The sequence below is a fragment of the Bemisia tabaci genome, chromosome 1 (genome assembly GCF_918797505.1).
Source record: "Bemisia tabaci chromosome 1, PGI_BMITA_v3".
NCBI classification, from domain to species: Eukaryota; Metazoa; Arthropoda; class Insecta; order Hemiptera; family Aleyrodidae; genus Bemisia; species Bemisia tabaci.
This window is the reverse complement of record NC_092793.1, coordinates 23,537,828-23,553,461: the sequence shown is the minus strand read 5'-3', so window position 1 is coordinate 23,553,461 and position 15,634 is coordinate 23,537,828. Positions and strand designations below refer to the sequence as shown.

The 15,634-nt window shown below is 39.2% G+C and overlaps 1 protein-coding gene across 2 annotated transcripts in view; it reads right to left on the bottom strand.

Moving 5' to 3' along the window:
• LOC109041260 (follistatin-related protein 5) overlaps positions 1–15,634 on the bottom strand; it is a 214,353-nt gene that overhangs the window by 4,280 nt on the left and 194,439 nt on the right. The window contains exons 6-16 of one of the 2 annotated variants that reach the window (XM_019057533.2): positions 14,145–14,285; positions 13,255–13,387; positions 7,474–7,758; positions 6,340–6,437; positions 5,379–5,574; positions 4,857–4,978; positions 3,367–3,504; positions 2,791–3,006; positions 1,786–1,936; positions 725–925; positions 100–246 (exon numbers count right to left, since the gene is read on the bottom strand). In XM_019057533.2, the coding sequence (XP_018913078.2) occupies positions 100–246; positions 725–925; positions 1,786–1,936; positions 2,791–3,006; positions 3,367–3,504; positions 4,857–4,978; positions 5,379–5,574; positions 6,340–6,437; positions 7,474–7,758; positions 13,255–13,387; positions 14,145–14,285 (1,828 nt within the window). The remainder of the gene's footprint in view (positions 1–99; positions 247–724; positions 926–1,785; positions 1,937–2,790; positions 3,007–3,366; positions 3,505–4,856; positions 4,979–5,378; positions 5,575–6,339; positions 6,438–7,473; positions 7,759–13,254; positions 13,388–14,144; positions 14,286–15,634) is intronic. The other variant, XM_019057534.2, reaches the window with a different exon arrangement.

Here is a 15,634-nt window from a genome sequence, read left to right as displayed (position 1 = left end):
TCTTCTCACTTTTTTTTCTTCGCCACAATTTTCTGGTATATTTAAGTCGAGAAACTCTTTTCCCACTATTACAAAAATGAAGTTTGTTGCAGAACTTACCTGTAACCAAATTCAGGAAGAGAATGTCCTCCTTGTCAATGGCACTGGCATAGAGATCATAGCCGTGGGTGGTTTGGGAAGGATAGAATGTCAAGTCACTAATGTTTAATGTTGTTTTCACATCAAACAAAAATTTCAAACCTCCCTCTGAAAATGAAAAATTACAAGTTACTTTCAAAATACCATTCTTTGAGAAGACAATTTTTGTATCAATAGGTACACTGAGCCTCGATGTCGATAGACCAACACTTTGATTGTGCCTTCGCAGGATTTGAAACCTAGGCTTCCATTTAGAATTGTCAACGTTGAATATTATGAATGTATATAGGGTAAATTAATGTATTTCTAAACCCATAAAGCACTAAACAAAATACATTGCAATCTCGGCCGTTTAATTAAGCTGGAAGAACAAAAAAAAAAAAAAAGGAAACATGCTACCAGAATTCTTAGAACTTATTTAGGTGATTATTAAGTTATTCGATGTGAGTTTAGTGTCAAAATGTGGTAGACGGATCATTTGAAGGTGTTAACCAAAGGTATTTAGTTTGGAGTTGCTTTCAAACACTTTCAAAAAATTTCTTTAATTTTTCTGTGAGGGACATACGGAAAAGTAGCAAAAATTTACCGGTGACTTGCTGAATGATCAGAGTGACTCCGTCAGCTTTCCTGGATAACGTGACCAATATCCGGCTATTGGGCGAGAGTGTGGGAGTGCCAATTAGTTCTGGCTTGACACTTATCACGGTGTCTGTCAAGTAGTCCAGTAATAGTTGGCCTGTCTCTTCTTTTGTTAATGGTTCTACGCACTCAATTATGACAAACCCGTCTAAACAGATTAAAATATTTCAATATTACACAGTGAATGAGTAAAAAATGAAGAAATATTAAGCATGAGATGTACATATATATTGTAAATAGTAAGCATGATGCAAAGTCAATATCCATCGGGATCCATCAATATAGATCAGTATCAATCCATTGTTTGTACAGCAAATCTATACATATCATTTGGCGCAATGCGTGAAGTATTCATGCATTCTTGTAGGCGCTATCCGTTTCACGCTGACTGCAGTGATCGCACTGTGTTTCATGCAATGCGTGAAGTATTCATGCAGTCCTGTAGGCGCTAATATGTGTTACATGCCGACCGCCGCGCCGAGGGCTTCTCCTTTTCATCTCAAGTCCTCGTCATCATTTATCTCTAAGTCGCGCGCCGTTCCAGGCCAAATTGCGTGTTTGGTTTCTCTCTTAACTCGACAAATTAAAGGTGCTGTCTCTTGTATCACTGAAAGACGACAAAATTAGAAATTACTAAACTCTCAAGAAATGAGAGATTTTGTTGCCTTTTCTCGTTTGTAATTTTTTTTCTAAATTCGATTTTTTTATACCTACATTTAAAAAAATTGCAAAATTTGCCACCCCCTAGATTTGCCGCCAACCCCTTAATCCGGCCCTGTATGTTGTAAAGATATAGTATTAGCAAGTGCTGACATTGATTTGAAAAAGAAACCTAGAGAGCTCGAGGTGCAATTTTTTTCAAAAATGGATAAAATACTCAAGGGCGTTTTGTTGCAGACTTTTATGGCCTACGCGATTACTTTGATCTTACACCTGAAAAGAACACTGGAACATAAATACAACACATTCAGTAGCTGGAAATGAGGTGGAAAAATGATGTAGACTTACATAGAGCTGAAAACTGCATTGTTTGAGGAACACAGTTGTATGGTGATAAGTCTACACTGCGAACATACCGCATATTTCCTAAATCCAATTTGTACAGCCCTCGTTGATTAGTATGGCTAACATACCCATATTTCAGCATATGGTTCATGTCCTATGATAAAAACAAGCAAAAAACGAATGTTATAAAATCAGTGTCTTAGAAGCCTCCTTGTGTAGACTTTGTCAAGATCATATTATGATACATCAGCATCAGCAATATTTTCTCTTTAATTCTAGGCATTGTAACCAATATCATCACCAAGAGTTTCTCAAAAACGCCGAAAAATTTAGAATCAAATCGGTGGTTTAAGCTAGCAATTCAAAAGCGTAGTTTCGTGAAAAGCTATTTGAAAGTAAAATTCGTTAAGTTAGAGGCATGAAAATTGCCTGAGCTTTAATTCAACTTGGCAGCCTTTATTGGCACAACAATGAACTAAATCGCTTGCAACCTTGATCGTTCAGACGCTAAAAAGAGAGAGGGAGAGAAAATAGATTTCCTCATTCCAAAATCCTGAAACGGCCCTTTTTGTCTGTTTTTTCCGCGTGCGAGGTAAAAATCCGATTCAATATTCTGCCTTGCTAAGGAATAACGCCGTATGATCATTTGAGAGTTGCCAAATGTCCCCAAATAAAACATGTATTTTTAAGGAAAGTTATACATATTTTTATTTGAAATTTTCAGACATTTTAGATCAAATTACGAACCAAATTTTCTGAAAATTTCGGAGAAAAATATTCACAATTTTTCTAGTAAATCCGTTTTATATCGAAGGAAATATGGCAACGCCGGAAGGTTCATACGGCGTTCTTCCATAGCACGGCAGTATTATCCTTAACATCGAGCGGCCTACCGGGATTATTCCCGGTTTTCTCGCTTGCCTGTCTGCCCCTGGGCATTTATTCCATGGACGCATACATTTTTATTAATTAAAGCATCGAGCATTTGTGTAGTCTGATATAACATACCTGAACAGGAGGCATGAAGAGGTCATTGACAAGATCAAAGTGACCATCTATTGGCTCTGGATGGACGGTGTGGTGCTTGCGTTTCTGAGCTGCACCCCTGATCACTTGCACCGTCCCTGCGCCGCTTTGGCTTGTGTCCCTCCAATTTAACACCCACACTTGGTCCAGATGTGGCACATAGTGCAATGCCACAGGATAACTGTCTGTGGCTACCACCTGCGAAACAAATCATGCAATGAAATTCACTGGGAGCAAAAATGCCTAGATCCCTCTCAAAACCTCAGTTAGTAGTAGTAGTTAAGTACGGACGGTTGTAGTTCTTCCTTGGTAATAGTACATAGTCATAGAAAGCTGCAAATGTATGTTTAAAAATGTAAATAAATTTTGAGAATCTAACAGGGGTGACTATGTTCTAAGATTAGCTAGGAAAGAATCCTCTGTGGATTAATTATATTTTAGGAACTGCGTTGTTGATTTATATTACTTAAGAAAACTTCTTTTATATGATAATCTCATGATCCAGAGGCTTGTAGAGAAAGGAGAGGAAAGAATGTTTTAAGAAAATTATTGACTTACATCAACAACGACCATTTGAATCTTGCTTATTACAAGAACTCTATCCTTTGTTGGCTGGGTGACGTAAATATACCGGTTTGCGACATTGATTGCTTGACCCCAACTGCAGTTAACACCTTTGTCGCCACAGACATACTCCTAAAAAATGAACGAGGTGGTCGAAGTAGATAGACAAGAGAGGCGGGATTAGTAGTAAAATTATATCAATATTGCTTAAGGTGATTCGATGGACGCCATATTTTGTGTCAGAACGGCATGCGATGTGTCGCATCAATTGGTTCCATTTTCTCAGCTACTCGTCATTTTTCTCCAATTTTGAGATCGCAATTCTGTTGTAAGGAGACTAAATCACTCACTTACCAATTTTTACAAAGAAATTCAACGTAATAAAGGCGTGATTTTCTTAAAGAGAAAATATCGCATTCAAGTGTAGTTTTGATATCAGTATCGAATAGTGCTATGTTTTCTTTCTAAAAAAACCACGCGTTTATTACGTTGAATTTCTTTGTTACAATTGGTAAGTGAGTGCTGTAGTCTCCTGACAATAGAACTGCGATCTCAAAATTGGAGAAAAATAACGAGTAGCTGAAAAAATGGAACCAATTGATGCGATATATCGCATGCCGTTCTTACACAAAATATGGCGTCCATCAAATCACCTACAAGAATGCCTGTCTCTCTTGATACGTTGAAGCGCTTTCAATTTCGTATGTTACTGTGCAACACTTCTGTTGCAAAACAGTTACTTGAAGCGTCGTGGCGCGCCGCGGCGGGCGAGGGCGACCAGCGTGACACGCGGATTGGCGCCTACGAACCTAACAAGGATACTTCACGCATTGCGCAATGCGTGAAGTATCCCTGTTAGGTTTGTAGGCGCCAGTGCGCATGTCGCACTGGCATGGCAGCAGGCCTGCCGCTCTGCTCTGTGTTAGGCTCTAATAGTTAAACTCGTGGAATCGATCTCAAAATTCGAGGAAAATGACTAGTAGCTGAAAAATAGAGCCAATCGATGCGATATATCGCACGTTGTTCTGATACAAAATATGGCGTCCATCGAATCACCTTAACCAATGTTTGTACAATATAAAGTATGAACTGTGTTGCCCTTCGCTGTGACGTGTCTTTCTCTTTTATTTTGTCTCTTCGAGAGGGCAATATTTAAATTATTTTTGACCCCCAAACCCACATTTTGAGGAGCATTTAGGAGAAGAGGGGGGGGGGCGGATTATACTATGCGTTCTCAAGATTTTCATTTACTTCGGCACTTCCTGTTCTGATATGAAAACTAATCCTGCTCACAGTATGCCTGAGAAATGTTTTCTCCAAAATGGTGAAAATTGTGAAAAATCCGATTTGAGCCGTTGCACAACTGACCGACTCAAACTGAATCTGTAGATAGAATAATAGGCCTAATTTAAAAAAAAAGATCTCATATAAGATTTGGAAAGTTAAAAAATGAAAGATTCATGTAAGACATCAGCGTAACTGACCTGTGTCCCAGGTATAATATCCGTTGACTGGATTTGGTGGTAAAGGCGACAGGCAGATGGCTCATATACAGACACTCCCCAATCATGGAATGTGAAAAATCGCCGTTCCTCATTCGGAGCCGCTAAAAAAAGTATCAGATATTTTTATCAGGCACATTAAAAATTGCTACGTTGTTTCAAATTACATAATTTGGTTTGAAATTTTCACAGCAATAAATAATTCATTTCTTTTCGCGCATACTTCGCGCATACATCGTAACCTTTCTGGCATGCAGGACAAGGCACGTGCTAATGTTTAGTGTGTGTAGAATAATAAAATTTTCCACCATTTTTACATTTAGAGGAGAAAGTCATCAATTCTTAATCATACAAATGATTTCAAATGGATGACCTATGAAATTTCAGACGCGCAAGTTGACAATTAACGTCGGTCCGACCGACGATCAATGGCTTAATTTTTGAACTTCCTGTTCTTTTGGGTAAAACGTCGGTGAACTATGAATAAGAGAGGTTAAGGCTTACTCGGGGTGGGTTGTTCTTGAATGATGAGCGAGGAGATGTCGCGGGTGACACCGCCGATGTTGGAGGCTTGGCACATGAAGGCGCCCGTGTCGGCGTACTCTGTGTTCCGGATTCGGAGCTCGGTTCCGTTGCCGACCACCTCGTACTTGCGCGGCGAGTCCAGCCGGAGCGGCTCCTTGTTCTTCAGCCAGTCAACCTGCAAAAACCACCACAGTCCAAGGCTCACACCGGAATCACACTCTGAATGTTGGGGTTGAATGTGGCTTGAATGTGGAAGTCATCGGTCCGATGCCTGAATTTTGCGCGTGTCGCGCAAAATTTAGCAACAAGGCTCAGCGACCATCGGATAATGTCGGATTTATTATGTAATAGAATAGATTTGATACAAATCTGGGCAAAAATAACTCGAATTTGCGAAATTTCAGTCGTTGAGCGATGACAGTTGACTTCCACGTTCAGCGTGTGATTCCAGCAACATTTGCCTCACCTAACTTCTTATCGGTTAAAATTATCTTAAAAATACAGGGATGGAAAAAAAATGTTGGTTATTGGATCCTTCATTATCCTCAGGAAACCTAAACGACGATTATATTTCGTCACTCCTCTAGAGTAAGGGCATATCTTGATATCTGCATGAGCCCTAAAAAGAATAAATTCATATGTAAAACAGGGCTCACGTAGAAATTCAGATAGGTGTACACCTTTACGTCAGAAGGGCGACAATTTCTGTCCGCCCAGTGAAAATGGTCTCATGGGGAAATTGCGGTACGGGTTCTCATGGGAACCCATTGGGAATTAACTCAGGTTTCATGGGAAACCTGAAGGAGCTTGCGAGAACCATTTGGGAGTCCTGATAGCTCCCCCTCAGCGAAAGGGAGCGTTAAAACACGGGTTTTATTCAAAAACTTAAAAAAATAACAACAAAATAGGTAGGCTGACAAAAGGAGAGTCATTTTCTTACCTTAGGAAATGGTTCTCCGACAACATGACAGAGCATTGAGGCTACCTCTCCTGGGCGACGGGATTGAATTTTTGGTGTCACTTTAACTTGAGGTACGGCTGAAATGCAGACAAACATCATTATTTTACGAAAATTATCAACGATGTGGGAACTGTTAGGTCATCAAATCGATGTCAATGGGCATACCATGTACATTTGTTCACAACAAAGCAGATGTCTAGTCACAATCACGCCATTGCACGAGATACCGATGTTAAGTTAAATAAATTCATGAAAAATTTCGTAGGTAATTTACGCCCAGGAAAACTCTAAAGAATAAATAAAGTATGGGCAATATTGATACACCGTCATTGAGATATCGATGGCTAAACTCGAAAAATGCGTATCTGCGCCATTGCAACTTTTGAAAATCTTCAATGTATGTTTATTATCCCCCAGAAAACTGAATAACATTTAACATTGACATTTTTTGAGCATATTATTTATAATCGAGATGAAGTTCATGGAGAGTTTCAATACGATACATGCTATTCAGTTCCCTCTTAACAAAATGAGACGCAGGAGGAAATTGGACTTAATTTTGAAATACTATCTCTAGCTCATCCATTAAGCCATATTTTGAATAAAAAAATTAATGGCACATGTGTTTTTTCTAAAATGGACGTATTTCTGACAAACGTAAGTAAGCGCCATAGGGAGAAAGAGGGAAAGGGGGGCTTGGATTGGCAAGTGCTGCGGTCTGCGGAACTCATTCCGTCCTACGCTAACGATGCTTTTTCATGGTGTTTCGTTCCCTTTGACAGAATGCGCTATCCGGGATTCTAAAATCTTCTAAAGGAGCTAAAATTGGCGCTTAGTTCCGTATAACAGAAATACTTCCACATGATCCAAAAATAGTATAGATCCTTTTTGCCAAATGTAGTCCACGTGAAGTGAAGTTAGGCTGATTCCGATTGAATCCATCCAACTGGCCAACATTTTGCAATAAGGAGCAACAATATCTTCCTAGAAGACCTATCTGCAAAGAAAAACTAATGACACATAAGTGGTCTCTGAAATGAGCAAGTAATCGGAATTCCTCATTGAAAAATGTAGTCCAAAATGTTGGGAAGCTCCAGAGACTATGAAACTTACTATGGACGGTGAGGACGTGGGTCTGGGTGAGCTGGTCGTTGGTCTGGGCGTGGCAGGTGTAGTTGCCGGCGTGGACGAGCTGGATGCGGGTGAGGTAGAGGGAGCCGTCGGCGAAGACGCGGACGTCCTCCTCGCCGAGGGAGGCCAGGTCGGCGTCGTAGCGGCGCCACACGATTGGCGGCTGCGGGCTCCCCGTCACGTCGCACTTGATCTCCACGTTGTCGCCCACCCGGGCCTCCAGGTGGTTCGTCTCCAGCGCCTTGTCCAGGCTCACCACCGACACGCCTGGGACAAATCCAAAGGCTCTTAGTTAACTAGATCCAAAATGACGAAAAGTTGACACCAGGCAATCAGGCATGCGGCACACCGATCAGCGGGCTGATTGTTGAAATTTATAGACAAAGCTGTAGACGAAGAAGACAAAAAGGATGCGGAGGGATCCTATTGGTGGAAGCTGGTGGTTGCAATAGACAAATGACGAGGGTAATAGACTAAGTAACGGCAACCCTCGAGAGACCCGATAATTAGTCCATCATTTACCCCCTTAGTCTACAAGAACCACCCATTTCAACCAATGGGATAGCTCCATGCTCCTTATGTCTTCTCTGTCTGCAGTTTTGTCTATCAATTTCAAGAATCAGCCCGCAGAGACAATTCAAGTGAAGGGCTTTGAGGACAAGGCGTATAAATGCAATTTTTGAGGAAATTTTACATTTATGATTTAAAATAAAATTAGTCTTGAAATATATTTCGAAAAAATTTACACTCCCAAATTCCAGTTTTCAAATCAAAAAGAGAGCTTAAAATTGCTTTCTGCCATAAGGCTCCATGTAATTTTGAAACTTTGAAATTGTGTTTCTTGAGATTGCAAAACTGCACTTATGCGCCTTGTCCTCCAGGCCTTCTTCTTCAAATAAAGCTACACAGAGCATGCAGCGCAACAACCAGAAATCGTTCGTTATGATGGGAGTCACATGGATAGAAAACAATCTTGTTGTGTGGTAGAAGTAGGAGCTTTCTGCAGGGTAGCCAGAAGGACACCATATTAAATGGAGTCTTGAGAGTACAGTGAGGCACTGAGGCACCTTATCAATCTGAAAAACTACGTCAGCTCCAAAGAGAGGTTTAGGGTTTTTTACAAAGTTCTGACGGGAGATCCGAGGAATCTCAACTGGAAAAGTTTGAAGAAATAGTTTCAGAGATGATTTTGCGCTGTTCTAGCTAAGAAATTGATTGAAATACGATATCGAGAAATATCCACATAAAATGCCGATTTTTTATGAAGGAATAGAGTTTCTTGAAGTTGTTGGAAAGAGGCATCTGAACTTTCAACTTTCAGTGCAGCGCAGTTTATAGACAGAACTCTCACGCACTCAACAAAGCATCACTTAACAGAGTTGAAAATTCTCCATTAAAATACAAGAACAAGTCTCCAAGAAGATAGAAGATCTGCAGTTAATTCGGACTGACTGAGAGGTGCGAATCTTAAAAATTGACAGTACGAAAATACTTAAAAGCTTCGAGCAGGCAACGTTCGTCTCAAACGAGAACTAAAATACCTACAACGATAAAAGATGAAAAACGTCCAATACAATAAAAGGATAACGTACTCTTTGTGTAAAATGATCGGCTACGAAATAATGTGAGAGGTGTCATGAGTGATGAGTGCAAATTAGTGTTACTTTATCCTACGTAAAATAATATAATCTCATCATCGGCAACGCAGAACTCTCAGAATTTATTTTTGCTATATTATCGGTACTTGAAAATCTTATCTTAGGAAATTCTTTTGAAGAGGATAAAGTGCCACTTAAGATATTCATAATCAAACTAGTGACGATCAGCAGGTAAGCCATATTAAACCGTAGACCGCAGAGCTTTGTAAGATATTCTCTCTTCAATGCATCATAATGTAAGAAAGGAAGAAGGGGAAAACCCCTCATTCATTGACGAAAAAATATAGGATACCCTAAATTTGCTTATGCGATGTGACAGTTTCATCAACAATAGTTAACAAGAAAATCTTCCGAGAATACGTTTTCTTTTCTCTCGAATTAATAAGTATGTGCCGTTAACACATAGGTTAGTGGTAGTTTTTTAACTAAAAATATGTATCCGTTTCGTGCATATTTTTCTACGTGTTCGGAGTACAAAATAGCATCATCGTGCTTCCAAAGTTATCTTATTCGCACAAACCCGTTTAAAGATTCGCAATGTTTGACGTAAACGTAAGACATAAATGCATGATTCATGACAAAATGTCAACGTCTGTCTTAAAAAGGTCATTTTTTTATTTTTCACGGAAAAAGGAGCTCAGCTTTTATTGCCAGAGGTTTGAATTGTTCCGGGATCCACAGTCCGTTTCAGTATTCGTAAAAAAATGTCTCAGAGAATTAAGGAAAGAAAGAAAATCTGTTTTGAAATTAAATTTTTCATACTGAGATTCAATGAACGCCGACGGAAAACAGGGGGAGGGAAAGGAAGACGGACAGAAAGCATGATTTTCACTCGTTTCCCTTTTTGTGGAGAGAGTTTTTCAGATGAGTTTTTCTGTCGAGCCCTTTTTTGGGTGGAATTGAAATTGAAAAGAACGCCCGGATTTCTCGGAATTGGGGCCTGGAAGAGATAACTTGTTATTAATTACACGCGGCGCATCAGGGATCAAACGAAGAAACCGTCCCTTCCGAGGGCATTGCCACATTTGGTGATATACTACGAGTCATTTTTAAACAGAAATTACTCTCTAACAGCTGCGTATTTACAGAGTATTGTTTAAATATGATGATTGTATCCATGGTACATCACTAATGGTATTTTTAAAATAATTTAACAGTATTTATATTTGATAGATATAAGTTTTTGAATTGTATCTAAGGCATAAGGTTTGTGTCTTAATTTTTTTATTTTTAGGTTCATAAGTCCAGTTGAGAATGGATACGTAATTGACCCGAAACGTCCTGACTGTTGAACTCATTTAAATTTTTTATGGTTACTATTTTAATATATTTCTCTCCTTTTTTCTGAAGAATAAATCTGAACTCATCGCGGTGATCAAATTTTACTTTGAAGGTATTTACGAAAACTTTACCTAATGCATTATTTTTTGCATTCAATCTACCATAGTATGCATATACCTATCAGTCGTATGATTGAATGACATGGTGCATGAAAACGTAAAAAAGGTTTAAATTAAACAAAGAAGGGGGAAAATTTATTGGAAATTTTCTATTTCATTGCGGTTTGATTATTTTGCGTGGAGCTCGTCTTAAAGTGCTTAATAAAAACATTGGAGGGAAACATTCAATTTTCAAAATTCTGATCTCCAAAAATGAGTCCGATTTTTTTTAAAGGCACGAGACCCTACATAATGTTTCCACTTCAAACATGTTTTTTCTTCTAAAATTCACCATAATATCACATCCATAATGTACAGCTAGGGCTTCCTCATTTTGACAATATGTTCAGTAATATTGAAAATCATGCCCTCTTGTAAAATAGTCTCAGAAGTTATGCTAAAAGAGAACTTGAGCTGTTTGCTTAAAAATCGCAGATATCTGAAAGAAAATTGGAAGCTTCAACGACGTCTAGGCAACGTCGGAAACTTGACTGCGTTTTGCCGCGCCCGAAAAGATGTTAGCTTGCGCTCACAATGACACGATGAGCATTAAGCGAAGGCTAATCGATTTTCATAATTTATGACTACAGCTGTAAGGCCCCTTTAAAAATAAAGCGGCTTCTCTCTAATTATTCTGCAAAATTCTTCTCCAGCGAAGTATCCACAGATATTTATGACCGACGTAAAATGCCTAAAAATAATCGCATCCATTAGTGTAGGTACAAATTTGTATTCGATGTAATGTGACGTGGACCAATTTTGGCAGAATACACCAAGGCACACTATCGATGGGTTGAATAAGCGTTGAAGCGCAGTCTGCAGTGTGTACATCGCAAGCAACAAATTTCCTTCAATGAAAGAGATATGCAATTTCACGACTGCGGTGCTGTTATAGTTGCTCATTTGAATTGGGGTCAGGCATGAACGAGGATTCTGAGGCCCTCGCACCGCGAAAAGCATGCATCACATCATTGACATTATTTTCAGAGCAGAAGGAAAATTGTCTGGACAGTTGTGAGTAAGTCAGGAGGCTGGTTTCTCATAAAATTGATTTTGCATTTAAAAAAAAAAAAAAAAAAAAAAAAAAAAAAAAAAAAAAAAAAACCTACTCCGCGTTGATTCATAGATTGTAGATGACTGGATCTGCGTGAAACTGAAGATAGATGATCAATATTGTGTTCACGGAAAGTAAACGAAGTTCCTTCAAGAAATTGTATTGTATTTGAAATTCACCTCATCACAGAACCTGATTGCCACATTTTTACATCGTGCTGCTGCTTATGTATTGCTACATATGTGTTCACCGTATGTTACAATAAGTATAGTATTGTTTGTTAAAAATCCTATCACACGCTTTTTGACCGCTTATGCTATGAACTTTGAGTGACTATTAATAGCGTAATCATGAAAATTCTCCGTACATTTGGACATATTTATAATATACAAAATATAACATGGGAAGCTAATTTCACAGCATTTCAACTCAAATATTTTGTGCGGGTAAGCGTTTCTCAGTTTGTAAAACTCATCATGCCTTCTATGTCAGTGATCCCAACTTGCCCAACGCTGATCATTCCTAACAAAAGACCGCCAACGATGCCATTAATTTCTCCGACACGGGTTTTAAGGAATCTACACTGGGACCTTGGATAGTTGGATCTGCTCCAAGTATACGTGTAGCACCTTTAGACCCTCTCCATTCCACCGCTTTCGGACTACGAACAGGCGGTGCGGGAATCGACTTATTCCGATCTGGACGTAACAGATTAACGAAGTCCATGCCCAAAATAAAACAAACCCTGCTCTTTACAGCCACCCTAAATTCTAGCTCTACCGGGAAGAAGCTAATGTTACCCTCAGAAAAAAACTAGCAACAAAAGAAGACAATCCCGCATGCGCAAAGTTCATGGTCCATTGATTTTGACCGCATATCAAGGTGATGATACTGATGGCCAAACAAGTGGACTAGCACTACGCAATACATATGTCGAAGGCAATTAGTCGAATCTAGGCACTTTATCAAATACCTAGGTAGATCCTTAAATTTTCAGAGTTTACAAGGTTTTTTACGTTTTCACAAAGACCTCTCTAATTTTCATTATTTTGAGACAAAAATCCGTTAAAGTACAATCTGTCATTTTATTTCCCCGTTCCAAAATTCTCCTCATAATTCTTCATCCGTCCAATTTGTGAAAACTTTTTATTTTACAAAGTGCTGCATATTTTGAGATAAACTCGTATTAAAGGTCTAGAAAAAAACGTATTTATGATCGTATGGAACAAGTCTTTACAGGAAATTCTTTCCCACATGATTAGAGACTTATTGCGTCTACGGTCAGCAAAATAATCAGAATTTCAGTCTAAATAAGAATATTTAACTATTTGCCTAGGCATTTAACAAAATGCCTGATTTGACTATTTTTCTGCGACAGATATACTACTAAGAAGCAAGGAGTTCAGTGCAGCGTTACGGACAGGTAAAACGGGTACAAACTGATTGAGGAAAAGGGAAAATTGTGTGGTTTGTGCGTCATATAATTTATAGATTGTCCCATACCCATGTAATGGGGAACCGGCACGGACAGACGACAGAAATAATTACGGACAGACAACGGAGATTACGGACACACGTCTACATACGGAAGGGAAGGGGTGGAATCACTTACTGTACAACTTACTGAACGCTGCGTAGAACTCGTTGAGCGAGAGCTCGCCATCTTTGTTCTCGTCGTTGAACACCAGTAAGTCACTCAACGCACACTGCTTGGACAGCTGTTCTAGATGCTCCTTCTCGAACACCTATACGAACAGAGAGTCATCATTTTGAAGAGGGATTCATGAAATTGTATGAAATTGCGGCACTTTCATTGAAGTCACACTAAGTTCAACGATTTGCGTAAAATTTGTGACCGTCCAAACGAAAAAGGAACCCTCATATAAAAAAAAGAAAATGAAAGTTTTATCGATATTTGAACGTATTAATGTTGCAAAGAACCATATATACATTAATCAAATTAATATGAGCTGTTAGTGCCTACGCATATTTCATTTGGTCATAAATATGTCCATTTGAATGTAGAGCAGGAGTGTTTTGCAAGCTTTTGGAACGGCTTCGCAAAATAGTCAAACCAAATCGGTTCATGGTATAAAATTGTACGCAATGCGGTGTATCTCACACCACTTATTGGCGCAAAAACTTGGACAAAATAACTGGCGACTTCCATCGAAATTTCAAAATCCGACTTTCCGACTCGACTTGACGAAAATGCATCAACTAAAAATTTGTCTCTGTAGGCGCAAACGCAATCACATATTTTTCACTACTCGTGTAAAATTATAGGAAAACAGGAAAAAAATTGAAAAAAAAAAAACAAAATGCTTCTAACTATCAAAATGAAAGTTCTGAATGAGTGGAAAGGGACCGTTCGTTGCGGGACTAATCTCGTTACATCTCGAGATATTTTTTAAATTGTATCGGAATTTTTTGCATTCGTTTATATTTTGCGGTAACCTGATCTTTACTACAATAATCTCATAGTATTTATAAGTAAATTACCTGATTCAACTCCTCTTCTACAAGGCGAGAATCACTATTTAAATCACAATGCTTGAACAAGGCGTTGACGAAGTACTCTCTACCAGCACTCCAAGCATCTAACGTCACCAACTTCTTCCGCATGTGCAGCAACAGATTCTCCTGTCGAATAAAAGACGGTGCGTAGAAAATACATGAAACAAATTTCAAAAATTAGAATTCATAGATTCGCGCGTTTAGGATTTTTTGTGAAATTTCCTCAATCGACGCAAAATATGCTCACAAAATGTCGGCGTTCTTCCTTAGCACGGCAGAAATGGACCGTGTCTAGCAGAAAAGAACTAAGCCACATCAGATATTGCCAGGAGTAAGTGGGCAATCTAATTTTTTCAAGAGAGCGTTTGTGCGAATTTCTATATGAATATTTTGAGGAATCAGCTTCGTACGATGCAGAAAATCCACTGAAATTTGCACAAAAATCCGCACAATCGTTTTCATGTATAAAATTAAATTGCCTGATCAAATTTGGCGATAGCTGATGTGGCTTGGTTCATTTCTGCTTAACGCGGTCCAAATATATCACCACTGGCGGGAAATTTTTACGAGATAAAAAGCATGGCATGGTGCTCAATATTTATGTCTCCCCTCTGGCTTAAGGGCATGCATCCCTTTTTATCGTGAGCCCTGTTTCACATATAACTCTATGCCTTCTGGGGTCATGCAGAAATCGAGATCTGCCCTATTGTAGTAGGAGCGACGTTTTCTGTCGTGCTAAGGAAAAACGCAGTATGAACCTTCGGGCGTTGCCAAATATCCTTTGATAAAACACGAATTTCCAGGTAAACAAACGAATATTTTTCTTCCAATTTTTCAGATACTTTGGTTCGCAATTTCACCTAAAGTTCCTGAAAATTTCAAGGAAAAATATTCATAACTTGCCTCAAAAATAAACATTTTATCAAAGAAAATTTTGCAACTCTCGAATGTTCATACGGCGTTTTTCCTTAGCAAGGCAGTTTTGTGGTCCATTCGATATCTTTGTCCAAATCGACGACCATTTTATACGAGCCAAATTTGTAGCAGCTCTGATCGAATTGTTTTTTCTCTCTTTTTTTGTCTTTCTTCCCTCTATGTGCAGCGTTCTGGTCATACGCACGCCTCGCCCGTGTTTATTTCAAAACTGTTGCGCCAATCCTCATTGTTTATCCCCCGAATAATTTTCTCCAGCTCGCCCAAAACCAATCGCCGTGTCCGGAGGATTTATCGCGCGGGTGATATCATAGCTACGATTTGTTTTCCGAGGTGCCGGGAGCTGGGCAGAGGGGTAAAAAATACTCGCGTCACACCGGTCGTCCAGATTACTCGCTTGTCCCGGCCAGCCAACTTTAATTAAATCGTAAATACACTCGTGTTAACTGTTCGACGCCTGCGTTCGCCGTTGCCGAGTTTTCAGGAAAATCATATCGAGAGTTCGTCACCTTTCGGCCAAAGCATCACAAGCGCCATGCAAA